General features: G+C 38.7%; 1 protein-coding gene across 2 annotated transcripts in view; it reads right to left on the bottom strand.

The window, feature by feature from the left end:
- Positions 1–1,703: 1,703 nt before the first annotated feature.
- mrpl48 (mitochondrial ribosomal protein L48) overlaps positions 1,704–15,904 on the bottom strand; it is a 54,467-nt gene continuing 40,266 nt past the window's right edge. For both annotated transcript variants that reach the window (XM_072262803.1, XM_072262804.1), the window contains 2 exons: positions 13,046–13,135; positions 1,704–1,851 (listed from right to left, as the gene is read on the bottom strand). In XM_072262803.1, the coding sequence (XP_072118904.1) occupies positions 1,777–1,851; positions 13,046–13,135 (165 nt within the window). In that variant the 3' untranslated portion in view covers positions 1,704–1,776. The remainder of the gene's footprint in view (positions 1,852–13,045; positions 13,136–15,904) is intronic.

The raw sequence follows: 15,904 nt of genomic DNA on the forward strand, positions 1-15,904 counted from the left end.
GGTTGTGCTTTAAGGAGTGATTCAGATCTTGATGCAAGGTTCAACCTGAAACGTTGACAATTTACTTCTCCTCACAAATGCTGCCCCACTTCCTGAGTTCCTCCAGCAGCTTGTTTATTGGCCCCATTTTCAGCAACAGCAGTCTTTTGTGTGTCTATGTGATACAGATCTAATATCTATCTGGGTTCTTCAGTTATCCTCATGTGTTGGAACATAACAGACCTTCTTTGGGCAGATATTACCCACATTATGCAAACCTCTAATGTTGCCCATTTGGAAATAGTGCCAGAACATTAATAAACCTAACTTTTATCACCAGAAGCAAAGTAGATAAAGTTACATTATTCTTGTGTTGTTAATCACAGAAAGCTCAGCTGAAGTAAATCTGTCCCTGGAGATTAATTAACAATATAAACTCCATGGAAGCTGATGAGCATAGATGAACTTCAGTCAGGTCAAAGGAGTCATCCTTTCAAACTTAAATCGCATTTTAACAAACGCCATGTTTTTGCTAGAGTAGATGTAATACTTTTGTATGTATAATATTGTCAATGAGCACAACAATAAATACTTAATTTTATCAATTATTATGCAAATGTTAATATAATTTCAAAATAATATTTGATTTATTTTAGACTAATACAATAGACACTACAATGCAACTAAGTGAAAAGGCTGTTAGGAATAACTGTACAGACTAATTAACAAACAAAAAGCAAACTGTTGGAGAAACTCAGTGGGTCAATCTGCTTCTGAGGAGGCAAAGGGATGGTCTACAGTTTGGGTTGAGACCTTGCATCAGGTCTGATACATAGCTTCAACGAAATGTCAGCTTACTATATCCATTCTGGCCTAATCCCACTTTATAAAATTTGGCTTTAGCATTCTGGAGCTCATCTTAATATTTCTTAAATATTATGACAGTACCTATCTCTACACTCTTTTATGCAAATATATTTTCGTGCACGGCATACTACCAAAACTTGTGCACAAGGCTAAATGTGTCATTGATTCATCTATGACACTGCAGTTGTTACTGAATACCTACTCTAATGTTCGCCAAGAAATGTCCAATACAACCTTCTCATTATATTGCAATGCCCAATTTTTTTAGGGGTAACTTTAAAAAAGATCCTCTCAGGTTATTATTTAGCATTTTCAATAGGTTAAATATTAGACCATACCAACTATTATTCATGCTCATATTAAAGCACATTGTTTAGACAGTGTGTATTTAGCATTACCTTTTTGTGAATAGTGACGTAATGTGAATAAATCTGAAAAGGAAGGAATAACACAGATGGAAATGTAAATTTGACAGAAACTAGCCAAAATCTGCCCAACTAAATCCATCGAGATTGCAATTTAAATTCGGCATTCAGATAACAATGACAGATATGAAAAAAAGGAATGTCACTTGAACTCTCTGACTACTTAGTACACATTTATCCATCTTACTTTGTATACTATTTCTATTTCAAAATAGATTTGTAAATAAATTAAGTGAAAAAAGGAGTCCACTTCTGGCAGACAATTTTTAAAATCAGGTTGGATAAAAGTTTATTATTGCAAATGGAATACCTGAAATCTCATGCCATTACATTCACTAACAACACCCATACCATTCAGGTTCATATTTAGAAAAAGCTGCATGTGAATTATAGGAAACAAATTTCAAGACAGTGAAATCACACAAGATCACAAAAATTTAACATTTATTTTATTAAATATATAATACAATCACGGATCTAGATGCCATAATTCAATGGTAAACAGTCAATTCATTTGTGCTAACAGTCCTTCTAGTTCTGGTCTAGCCTTGAAACGGGCATGGAAATCAGCTTCAGTGTGCTGTGGAAACAATGAAAACCAAATATTATCTGGAACATGTCTTATGGTCTTAAAATGTCAAAACTAAACATTGTATTTTGGAAATCTAGAACATTAACACCTTATCAAATAATATTCTGAAAAACCTTAAAATATGTATTTTTATAAGGAAACAAATGTTCACAAATAAAAGAATCATGTCAGTGCAGGATGAGCCTATTTGACCCCAAGAGTCAGAACTGATTCTCTGCAGTCTCATTTCAGTGTAATTCCCTTTAGAACGCCGTGTTTCAGCCACCCTTTCAGCCTTGTTAGCAATACTGAAGTCCATAGAATAAAATGGTAAGTGGCCACAAGAGTACAAAATTGTTTCAAGAAGAGGAAGAAATATTTAGGTAAGCATCTTTATTGTTAAGCTCGGAATGCATTAAGCCATGTTCAAATTGCTTATAGATCCAATATATTAAATCCAATATGGCAAAGGAGATATTATTTATTCATAAAGTGTATTAAAGTAGTTTTCTTTCATGATATAAAACTATAAGGTATGGATCATAGGGTTGCGTATGAAGTTTGTTACAAGGGAGGGGGAGGGGGGGAGAGGGGGAGGGGGGGAGAGGGGGAGGGGGGGAGGGGGGGAGAGGGGGAGGGGGGGAGAGGGGCCCTTGCTTAACCAGTGGGTAATGAATAAAACAAGAAGACTGGGCTGGACTTCAGCATCATGAATGTCAAGATGCAGATGAGCCAACTTAGAGGTTTGTTAAAGAGCAAGGAAAACAGCCTACAAAATGACATCGGCAGAAAGGAGATGGAGCTCAGTTTAATATTTCATGATAATGCCTCAGATCTTGCATACTGCAATGAATTGTTAACTGAGACCAAGTCCTGACATATAAACCATGAAAAAAAAATCACATGATCTAATATAGATCAGTTCAATGCTGTGAACAGCAGATGCATGCTAAAAGAACCACGTTATGAGATCTCTTGTAGAAGATTTTATCCTGTGGGTGGCTATGTCTACATGTGCACATACTTATGTTTTCACCTTGATGCTCCCATTCGAAGACCTGCTTCCTAGACATAATTCTTTAAATGATATAATAGAAATCCTTCCAGAATTTTGTATATTTCTAACTGAACATGAGAAAATATTTATTAAAGTAGCCAAGAATATTCATGCCATTCTATAAGAGAGAGAAGATGAAGTTAACTGGATTGAACTATCCGTGTTTTATTTTTAATTATTCCTTCTTAAAAGATATGCAATACCTTTGGGCTGTATTAATTTCCCAACCTGTGGGAATTAGAAGTCAATGACGTAATGAAGGATTGGAATCATGTATCATCTGGAGTGCATGGAGTATCAAATTCCATTACCTCAAGGACATTATTACAAGCATGAATTTGCTTACCATCGCCTGTAATAGCAAAGCAGCAGATCTACCTGCTGTGGCACTAGACTGCAGCTTTGCTATAAAAAATTGAAAATGCAAGAAAGCAAAGAAAAATGTGCTGATTTATACATACCCTGTACCTCTAATACCAAGATAATACTGCATAAAATTAGCTTGATTCAAAGTCACATCACATATTTTACATCACAAAATTGATAGGGGTTTTTTAAAAAAAAATGCTAAACTGTTTAACAATAAAATATAAAAAGAAATGTTTAAAGCTAATATTATTTCAGAAGGGGACAATGAACGCTGAATGAGTTAACTGTTCAAACTAAGTGCTTCATTTCATCTTTGGGCAGTTACTATTTGCTCAGAAAACAACTACAATCTGTGCGAGTAGATTTGAGAGGAAATGTGAATACCACGTTTCACCTCAGAACTGCTCTTTCAACCCTTTGCTGTCTTCCCACATTCATAATGGTATTCGGATTGGCTGAAGCATTCCACTGTCCATCAGTGTAATCTGAGTGGTGGAAACACCTCTGACGATCCACTTCGGAAGCCCTGCACCCAAAGGCTTCAACTGTTAGCAAAGCCCTTGACAGTTTCAGCAGTTATTATAGCTCAGTATAATTTAATAGCTTTACTGTGTCTGACATTCAGAGAAACTTAAAACTATTAAAATCTTGGTAAATATTTAAAAAAATTAAAGTAATCTAAGCAATTACATTAAACTAAATTAAAACTATAAAATACTCATTGCCCCCTTCAAATTCAAGCTCAATACCTCAGCAAAAACCCTGGGGAACTCAAAAACATTGAGATTTTGCCACTGAAAACACAAGAGAGTGCAGTTGCTAGAATCACACAATCCTCTGGAGGAATTCAGCAGGTCAAGCAACATCATCTGGAAGAAATAAACTAACAACAGTTCCGGTTGAAACACTGCACTAGGACTGAGAGCAGGAAGGCGAGATGGCCAATATAGAGAGAAGAGGATTCCCAGGTGATTGGTGGACTAAGGAGGGGGTGTAAGATGACAGGCAGGTAGTGCTAGGCAAGGGAGCTGGAAAACTGTTGAGGCAAAGAGGGAGAGGAAAACAAAAAAAAATGGAGCAAGGTGGGGGGAGGGGAGTGTGAAGATGGGAGCAGCTGCTGGAAGGAGATAAGCAGGAACACACACTGCTACCAGAGCTGGATTCGGGTAGATAAAGATGGGAGAACCAGAGGGTCAGGAGGAGGAGTGGGGGAAGAGGGTAAAGGTTTCACTGCTAATGTAATAGTCTTTCTGTAGAAGCAGTGTTTGGGGTATGATTAGAAATAATGGGTGCTTTGGAATATGAGCCATCCAATCAGGGGAGCGGGTTTTTTTTTGAGTGCCAGACACCGGTGTGAACTGGTGGCTTTGTTTGGCGGGAGATGAAGAGAGAAGACGCTGGAGAGAACCAGTTGTAGGATTCGACCCGATGGGGGACTGTGATTCAATGGAACAAGCGGAGGTCAACTGGGAATCAGTGAATATGACTTTTGCAAAAGCTCAGCTTCAATTAGCGCACATTTGACTGTTTAATTATAATGGGCCCTTTTTGTTTTTTGCTTTCTTTTCCTTACTAACTCTTTAGTTAAGCTAACATTCATAAACACAATTCCTTTAATCATATACACTGTGCTGTCTGTTACTTCTTGGCACTGAGTTGTAACAGGGTAGCAAATTACACAGCATTCAGACAATCCGGGGTTTAGGGTGGGAGAGCCGTCCCAATCTCACGGATTCGGTGGCACTGGAATGTGTATTCCCTAGATGTAAGCAGCCCAAGGAAACTGGGGTTTCATATATAAAATTGGAAAATTCAATATTCATGCCTTTGGGCTGTAGACTACCCAGTTTAGATGTTGCTCCTCTAGTTTGATTTGGGTTTCTTCCTTCAGAAGAGAAGGCTAAGAGGGCACAGGTCATTGTGCGAATGGGGAGTTGAAATGGTCTGCAACTGGGAGCATAGGTGTTTTGTGAAATGGTCCCTTAATCTGTGTTTGGTCTCACAGTTGCAGAGGAGTTCCTTCTTTCCACTAATGCTGCTCAACCCACTGATTCCTTCAGCAAGTTACGTGTTGGTCCAGAATTAGCCACTGAGGTGCTATGAGCTCTATTTAGGGTTCTGAACCTGTCAATAAATTTGGAATTTCTGACCAATAATGTAAGTGCATAGTCCTGCAATTACAGTACTGCCTTTAAATGGCTAATAGCAGACAGTCACCATACCCCACTGTCATATTCCTCTGTCAAACACTATGTTCCTTATCCTTCACCTCTCTCCAGCAGGTATAAAGCTGAGGCAAACCATTAACAACCTGGGACCTGTATTTCACAGCGACACCCAAATTCAGAACTTCCCATCATTGCTTTCAAATCCCTCTCACTCTCTTGCCTTTTCCAGTTTTCACTGCTTCTCTGGGTCTGGCCTCAAACATCTAATATTAATTGCCTCACAGTGGCAATTAATCTAACCTATAGATCTGGAATTCCCTCGTCAAACCTCTCTACTGAAGTTTTTTCTGCAAAACCTCTCTCTTTAACAAGACTTCTGATGTCCTGTACATAATTATTGTGAGTTGCTGTCAAATTATTTTATATATTGTTCCAAGAATGCAAACTGTGACATTTTACTATATTACAGGCATTATACATACACAAATAGCAAATGAATTTTAATTTCTTCGGTATTACTGTAGTGTCACTTTTACATCATTTATTTCTTGCATATTGTCCACAGAAATTTAATTACACTGCAAACTTAATTACACTAAGGACTTTTCCACCTGAATGACATTTGATCTAACACAGAATGAAGGAGTCTTCTCCAATGGTAAGAAGTATTCTGTAAGTTAAGGATTAATCATATACTTTCCCCATAAGTAACAGATCCATAGAGCAAATAATTACTTTGAGGTGACAAGCAGAAAGCAGTCAATGTAGTATGCATAACATTTCAAAGGATCTTCAGTAAGGTGTAATATTAAATATTTATTAAAAAGGTTAGGGCAGGTAAGTCAGGGACCAAGTGGCGGATGGCTTTTAAAGATACAAAACAGAAAACATAAGATCACTTCTTGGATGGGCTGAAAGCAAAAAAAAACTCTGTTCTGCTGAGAGCTGAACTGAAGATTCTGTGGTTTACCTCACGCAGTAGTGATTTTTGACTCAGTAATTGAATGCGTGATATCAAAACTTGATAATGATGCCCAAATGGGAATAAAGACAACAATGATGAGAAATGCAACAAATGCAATACTGAAATAGACTAATGGGACACTTGAAATTCAATACAACAAACTGAATTAATTTATTTTCAACACAACGAAGCAGGCAGCAGAGTCACTGCTTCAGCGCCAGTGACCTGGGTTCACTGCTGACCCCCAAAAAGGGGTGTGGGTATGTGTGTGTTTGTGTGCCGCAAACGCTCTGGTGCTTTGCACATTCTCGCTGTAACCAATAGGGTTCCTCTGGGTGTTCTAGTTTCTTATTCCTTCCAGAGATGTGCAAACTGGAGGGTTAAATGGTCGATGTAACTTTCTCTTAAGCTGGCCGGTGGTGTAGTGGGATCCACACCAGACTTCAAGGCGAGTGGTCCCGGGTTCGAACCCAGCCGGCTCATTGCACGCTTTCCATCCGTGCTGTATCGAGTGTCAAGCTAGCCACTCAGCCTCGTAAAAAAGACAAGTGCTAAACAAATGGCGAGGTTGCCATCCAATGCGCCACAAGGCACGAAGAGGGGGAAAATTGCCCTTCGTGTGCAGTAGAGTCTACGGTAGTTTGGCAGAAATGTAGAGTATAAAACTGGATTAAACTGAAACTGGTACTTCATGGTTGACTGACTCGGTGGGCCAAAGGGCCAATTTCCACGTTGTATATTATTTATCATTTAGTCCTTGATAGAAATGAAAATGCACTGTGGAGTAAATACAGCTGGAAATACAGAACTGTATATACTAAAATTAATCCAAGCTGAAGTGTCCACAAAAGAAGAGTACAGTATTGGAGTTCAGATTTACAGGAATGGAATAGCAAAGCAAGTAAATAATGTTAAAACAATATAGATGTTACAGTGTATTTGGCTTATGGAGTGCTGCGGTAGTTAATGGGTCAATCCTATGCCACTCAGTTAGCCACTCCCACACGGGAAGAGTTCACATATTGTACAATATCAATAAAGTTCAGTCGAATAGCCTGCATGGGGCCATCTGGGTGTCTCTCTCTGCACTCTCCCTCAATATCGAACACAACATGGAGGATAGTCTTGTCCACAGAATAAATAAATAATATTGATACATGGAGCAGAGAAGATTAAAAGTGGAACTTTGAGGCCTTGAAAACCATGAAGGAATTCACTAGAATTGACGTGGATAAACCACCACCATTTGAGGGGAAATAAAATTAGAGCAGATTAGAAATTGAAGAGTGACAGAGGGCATAATTAATGAAAGAATTTTGGATAAATTTCTTTATATCATGAATACTGAGCTTGTGGCAGTTCCTACCTCACAGAATGATTGATGCAGGTAGCAGCAGCATGCTTTTAAAAAGGAAACAATGCATACATGATAGGGAGAAGAAAAAAATGTAGAAGCATGTGGTAATAAGATAGTTAGGAAGGTTGTATGATCAAAGGCAAGTTAATCACTTGGCTTGTTTTGACAAATTTTATGTAATTCTCTCTCCTATGTTTTCTTTTAAACCCAAACTTAACATATCAAGAAGTCATAGAATTCATACACACTTAAAAATGTTTTCATTTAGCCATTAGACTGTATTAAGGCCCTATTTAAATTGGGGGATGAAATTCAAAAAACTGCAGCTGAGGTGTAGGCAGGGCAGACACATTTGAATAAAGTAATTACACCTTAATTCAATGCAGTAAATTGCAAAAATCAGTAAGCATGTTTCTAGGGGAAGTCTGCACACCACTGATGTGGCGAAGGCCACAAAATCAAAAACCTAACGTCAGATTCAGAAACAGAAATTAGGTTTATTATCACGGACTTCTATGCCACAAAATTTGTTGTTTTGTGGCAGGAGTATTGAGCAAAGACATCAAATTACTATAAATTACAAAATAAATAAATAGTGTAAAAAAAAAGATATACTGAGGTTCAATGGCCATTGAGAAATCTGATGGCAGAAGAGAGGGTATTCTTTGTTTTCAACTAGTTATTCAATTATATAAATTATGGAGGTGTTTCAATTGTTACACAAAATGAAAAATAAACATACAATGATATGAAAGTCATTAGGAGCTGAATGATGTTTTGTATTGCCAACTCCTGACATCCTGAATAACTGCAACAATGCTACTTGAAATATATGAAAACATAGCAGAAAGCTGTTTGGATAGAGAAGATAAAAGACATATCACAACTAGGATGTTAAAATCTCAAGCAGTTAATGGCAGAGTACACCCTTCTTATCATCAGTACAGCAGCAGCCTTACACCATTTCCTTTTGATTTAATAGTGGCTTCTGAAGTATTGCAATGTATCCCCTTCATGGATGACTATATTTTAAAGCTAAAATTCTATTGGATATGAAATCCAAAGCTAATACAAATAGACAATAGGTGCAGGAGTAGGCCATTCGGCTCTTCGAGCCAGCAGCGCCATTCACTGTGATCATCCACAATCAGTATCCAGTTCCTGCCTTATCCCCATAACCTTTGATTCCGCTATCTTTAAGAGCTCTATCCATCTTTTTCTTGAAAGCATCCAGAGACTTGGTCTCCACAGCCTTCTGGGGCAGAGCATTCCATATATCCACCACTCTCTGGGTGAAAGAGTTTTTCCTCAACTCCGTTCTAAATGGCCTACCACTTATTCTTAAACTGTGGCCTCTGGTTCTGCACTCACCCATCAGCGAGAACACGCTTCCTGCCTCCAGCATGTCCAATCCCTTAATAATATTATATGTTTCAATCAGATCCCCTCTCATCCTTCTAAATTCCAGTGTATACAAGCCCAGTCGCTCCAATCTTTCAACATATGACAGTCCCACCATCCCGGGAATTAACTTTGTGAACCTACGCTGCACTCCCTCAATAGCAAGAATGTCCTTCCTCAAATTTGGGGACCAAAACTGCACACAGTACTCCAGGTGTGGTCTCACCAGGGCCCTGTACAGCTGCAGAAGGACCTCTTTGCTCTTATACTCAATTCCCCTGGTTATGAAGGCCAGCATGCCATTAGCTTTCTTCACTGCCTGCTGTACCTGCATGCTTGCTTTCAGTGACTGATGTACAAGAACACCTAGATCTCGTTGTACTTCCCCTTTTCCTAACTTAACTCTATTTAGATAATAATCTGTCTTCCTGTTCTTCCCACCAAAGTGGATAACCTCACATTTATCCACATTAAACTGCATCTGCCATGCATCCACCCACTCACCCAGCCTGTCCAAGTCACCCTGCATTCTCATAACATCCTCCTCACATTTCACACTGCCACCCAGCTTTGTGTCATCTGCAAATTTGCTAATGTTACTTTCAATCCCTTCATCTAAATGATTGGGTTGATTGGAGTTGTTCTCCGATCTTGCCAATTCATTTGCTAACGTTGCGTAGATCGCTGATTGGGTACATGGCAAACTCCCCGTGTTTTGGATCTGGACCGTATGTTTCCTGTTCTGCCTGGTGACAGACCATGCCATTGGATGGTTGATTGGTGACCTGTAACTGATGCTTCACATTTTCCAAATTTTTTCCAACAACTTTGGACATCAAATCATCAAACTGTCAAGAGAACTTGCCTGCAGGCAAGCCTTCACATGGGAGCAACTGTTCTGCCTCCACATATGCTTAAGGCAAAATATACCACCACAAAGTGTCAGTTAAAGGCCATGCAATCAATCAGCAACATAATCTCCTCCCTACCTCACAAGTGAGCTTTCGTAATGATAACCAATCAGCTGATTGATAAGTATATAAAGGCCAAGCATTCGGAGGACACACCACAATTTAACAGGGATGCATACGACAGAACGCTGTTTCTGAACTACAGCTCAGCATTCAACACAATAATTCCCTGGAAGTTCAGAGACCTCAGCCTGCACCCCACCTTGTGCAGCTGGATCCTAGATTTCCTATTGGACCGTCGACAGGTGGTAAGGATGGGCTCTCTCACCTCTGCCCCTCTGACCCTCAGTACAGGTGCCCCCCAGTGCTGTGTCCTGAATCCCTTTACTCCCTTTACACCCATGACTGTGCTGCCATACACAGCTGCAATCTGCTGATCAAATTCACAGATGACACAACATTGATTGGCCTTATTTCTAGCGGTGATGAGACAGCCTACAGAAGAGAGGCTGACACCCTGACACAGTGGTGCCAAGATAACAACCTCTCTCTCTCAATGTCCATAAAACAAAAGAGCTGATTGTGGAATACAGGAGGAATGGAGACAGGCTCGATCCAATCAAAATCAATGGGTCTGTGGTTGAGAAGGCAAGTAGTTTCAAGTTCCTTGGTATACACATCACCGAACATCTCACCTGGACTGTACACACTGGCTTTGTGGCAAAAAAAAAATCCCAAAACAGCATCTCTTTCACCTCAGACAACTGAATAAGTTCAGCATGGGCCCCCAAATCCTCAAGACCTTCTACAGGGGCACTACTGAGAGTATACTGACTGGCTATATCACCGCCTGCTATGGAAACTGCACCAACCTTGATCGCTGGGCACTGCAGAAAGTCGTACAGACAGCCCAGTGTATCTGTGGATGTGAACGTCCCTCCACTGAGGACATTTACAGCAGCAGGTGCATAAAGAAGGCCTGGAAGATCATCAGGGGCACCGGTCACCCCAACCATAAACTGTTTCAACTGCTTCTGTCTGGCAAATGGTACGCAGCATAAAGCCAGGAGCAGCAGGCTACCGGACAGCTTCTTTCTACAAGCCATTAGACTTACAGGTTCACATGTCTGTATTCTATTCCCATACGGTGATTAAAAATTTGCAAATGAGTTGCCAAGATCAGAGAACAATTCAACCCCATGATCAACCATACAAGCAACACATTTTCCAAATTATTGCTAATACAAATGTTGAGAATTTCATTCTGATAGAATTTATGATCATTATTCTTAATTCCAGGTAATTAATTGGATTTTATCTTTAGCATACGTGTCTTCACACTTTTAAATCTCACCACTTTTATTTTGCTGGGTTTAATTTAATTTTTTTATTTCCCATTCTTATTGCATGATTCATTTTTCAAAATTCACTCTTGGATATTGTTCCCTTTATCTGCATTTTTTAAATTAATGTATATGCAACAGATGAATCAAACGATAATCACAAAGAGAATGAAGGCAAACCCAATCAAACATGGGGTCTTGTGAAAAATATATACATGACAACTATACTGTAACAAATTGTGTCAAGGCACTTCACAGCACATCAAATGATAATGAGATGTTGGTGAAGATGAGCAAAAGCTTGGCCAAATGAAGAAAAAGATACAGGTTTAGGGAAAGAATTCTGCTGCATACCATTTTTACAAATAAAAACACCAGTCATAAGTAGTAAAATAATCAGATTTTGCGATTTTCAAGATACCAGAAATGCAGAAGCATTTTTTTTAAGGGGTTCTAAATCCAGAAGAGGATACATAATTAATAGCAAGACCCTGGAGGGATTTGAAGATAAGGATAAGAGATAACCAAGTGAGAAAAGGACAGAAGCATCAAGGGGAATGGGATAAAGCAAGTTAAAGTTAGCAGATCCTGTTTTGGGGATAGAATGAAAGATGTTATATTCAAGTGGAATGGACTGGAATGGCCTAGAGGCAAAGTGAAAATGGAAACAGGGTGTCTAAGTGACGAGTCGTATGCTTATCATTGGGTCAAATACAATATCAAGATTATTATATTCTGGTTATGTGTTAAGAAGTACTGGGTGAGACATGAAATCATCAGGTGGTTACAGAGTTTGAAGTGGCAACCAAAGATGATACTTTTGGTCTTATATATTGGAGGAAGAGAGGGTGACGGGCCTTGATGTTATTAAATGAATAATCTGGTGATATTAACAGATATATTGGTCCCCTGCACTACAGCAAAAATAAATAGGATGACTGATGACTAAAACCAAAGTCAAAATACTACAGCAGGATGGCATGAAAGAAGATCAACTTGAAATTATATACTTTGGCTCAGCCAGGAGAAATAATATTCCGCTTCTCACATCTGCTGGTTCTGACTGGCTGGTTTAAAGCTCCAGCAGTCAAGAACTGATTGTTTTCCTCAGTAGCATGGAAACCTTTTGGGAATATCAGCACGAAAAGTAAACAAAGTAAAAGAGCAACAAAAATGACTGTGTTAGATTATAAACAGATGAGGAAAAAATATTGATTATAACTTGAATTACAAAATTAAATGAAGAATTACACATGCCTGTACAATTATTTGCACCTAGTCATTCTTCTGTTTTATCTTACTTAAGATCTTGTTTCGCCCAGTCAAGAGCTCAAAAATAGCTTACCCAACCTAGGGAATTAATAAATAGGGGAATGTGGGAACAATGTGTCAAAATATAATTCAAGCTGGAGGGGGTTTGATAGTCAGTGTTTGCATCGGTGCTATGCTACATTAAGCTAAATCAGCCAAATTCTGTGCTATTTATGCAGAAAATATGCTGATTAGTTCTTTGATTCCTGGTTGTTTTGTTTTCTTCCTTAGAGATACAACACAAAAGGAAACAACATATGTGCTTGGAGATTAATTGGACTATGCTGTGAAAATGTTCAACATGATCAGCTTTGACACTTACTTCCTTGATGCACAGACGCACACCTTCTGGCTGATTAGTTTGCAGGACTTCCACAACAATTGGGACGAGAATTGAGCTCAAACCACTAACCTAAAAATATAAAGCACAATAAACACTGTTCACATTTACTTTGTACAATATTAAAACAACTACAGCACACTGCAAGGTTCCTTGAAACATAAAGAATGTTCTAGGCTTGGTTTAATCACTAAGTGCACATATAAAATAAATTCACATGGACTACTGGCTATCAAATAAACTATTGTGTTGAAAAGTAGTGCTAAGGTTCAAAGATTCGCAGCTCGTATTTTCATGGGAGAATATGTGTCAGTGAAGCAGGTAACCTGGAGACGAGATAAATGGGAAGTGGATGTCAAAAAGCTATCCACATTCAGGCACAGCAGTCCGCAAAGCAAACACAGTTTATAAATAAAGGACGTACCACAGGAAGTCATGCTGAGGCATATATTGCACTCTCTACATTTTTTGTATTGTTTCTTCTTTCAGTCAGTGTCATTTAAGTGATACAGAATATTCAACTAAGTACATTAAATTCATTTTTAGTGTCAGAGGTATGGAATTTGGAGACTTCTACCCATTTATACATTTATTAAGCTGAGAGTACAGGCTAAGGAGATTACAAAAACAACTGAAAAATAGGAATGAATTATAGGCACATGGGATTGATCAAATGGTACACATTGATTATTACACTTATATCATAAGGTTTTTTGTGGGGAATTTTTGTGGCAACCTACAATAAGTTGTAGTGTATCTCCTTTATCCGAGTCGGACCTGTACAAAAGGATCATGCAAAAATATGCCTCTTTTAATCATGCAAACTGAAATACCTTCACCCAGGCATGTGGAAGTGAAGTCAGGAAACTGCATTTGGATATCTTAATTCAGTTCAATATCATAAAGGCAAAATAAATGAAGGGTATTTAGTGTGTTAAGAATTGTACTAAAAATCTGAAGGAACAAGCCTCACCAACTCTGGGGGAATAAAAGGATTGTTTGGCAGTAATTAAGACTTATAAAGCTGTTAAAATCTATTTATATTGAAATAAATTACTGCTGGTAGTTTCACGCTGTTTATACAGCAAAATCCTGGCTACTGAATATAGTCCTGGATAGAGCAAGACACAAAAATCCTGGAATTCATATTAAAAAAGGACGATGAAATGAAGTATGAAGCACTATTGACAATGTGGGTGGAGCAATTGGAAGTGGCCAAGAAACCTCGATTATTCTTATTATTTTTCTAATCAGCACAGTAAAGGCCCTCTGGCCCATGATGTTGTGTTGATCTTTTAACCTACTCCAAGATCAATTTAATGCTTCTCCGCAACATATCCTGCCATTTTTCTATCATCCATGTGCCTATCGACACCCCGCTAAAGTTTCCCTCATTCACCCTACATGCAAGACCGCTGATATTAACCAATGCTGCACTGGGAAGAAGATGCCTCTTAAAATCTTGAACACCTCTATCAAATCAACCTCTCATCCTCCTTCTCTCCAAAGGGAGAAGCCCTAGCTCGCTCAAACTTCCCTCATAAAACAAGCTCAGGCAGCATCTTGGTAAATCTCCTCCATGGTCTCTCAAAAGGTTTCTCACCCTTCCTATAATAAAATGATCAGAACTGAACATAATACTCCAAGTGTGGTAACCAGAGTTTTATAGAGCTGCAATGTTACCTTGCGGCTCTTGAGCTCAATTTCCCAAGTAACGAAGACTAATACACCATATGCCTTCTGAACCACTGTATCAACTTCCGTGGCAACTTTAAAGACCATGGATATGGACCCCAAGATCCCACTATTCTTCCACAAAGCTAAGAATCTGCCATTAACCTTGTACTCTGCCTTCAAGTTCAGCTTTCCAAGTGTATCACGGCACACTTTTCCAAGCTGAACTCCATCTACCACTTCTTGGCCCAGCTCTGCATCTTATCAATATCCTGTTGTAACTTATGACAACTTTCTACATTATCCAAAACACCAACAACCTTCGTGAAATTTGCAAATGTACTAACCCATCCTTCCACTTCCTCATCCAAGTCATTTATAAAAATCACAAAGAGCAGGGGTCCCAGAACAGATCCCTGGAGAGCACAACTGGTCACCAACCTGCAGGCAGAATACACTCACTCTACCACCATCTTCTGCTTCTGTGGGTCACTTCTTCAAAGAATTCAATCAGACTCATGAGGCATAACCAGACCCTCAGAGAGTCATGCTGACTATCTCTAATCAGACTACGTTTCTCTAAAAGCTTGTAAGCCCTTTCTCTAAGAATCCTTTCCAATGGTTTGCCCACCACTGGTGTAAGACTCACTGGTCTATAATTCCCAGGATTATCTCTATTATCATTCTTGAAATCCTCTGGCACTATTCCTGTGACCAGAGATAATCACCAAAGGGCAGCAATCTCTTTCCTTGTTCCCTGTAGTAACCCGAACTGAATACATTTAATTTATCACAATAAATGAATACTCATTTTTTGGAATTGGAAACAAAGTCAGATTTTGTAGTTTCATCTTTAAAGTACACACATATTGTCTCTACAATCTGTAGCCATCGCTTTAAGAATGATAAAATTTGCATTTGGAACTAATTTGAAATGAACATGTTACCATGTAATAAAACTGAATACTTTAAATATTTCTAGGAGACTATGAAAATTAAAGAAAGAGAAAGTTTTTCTATTTGTCAATGTGACAATGAGTTGAAAGATTAGCTTTATTTGTCACATATCATATAGTGAAATGCCTTGTTCTGTGTCAACATCCAACATGGTCTAAAATGTGTTAGCCCACAAGTGTCACCATGCTTCTGACATGTCAACACAGCATG

The sequence above is a fragment of the Mobula birostris genome, chromosome 7 (assembly GCF_030028105.1).
Source record: "Mobula birostris isolate sMobBir1 chromosome 7, sMobBir1.hap1, whole genome shotgun sequence".
Classification (NCBI taxonomy): Eukaryota; Metazoa; Chordata; class Chondrichthyes; order Myliobatiformes; family Myliobatidae; genus Mobula; species Mobula birostris.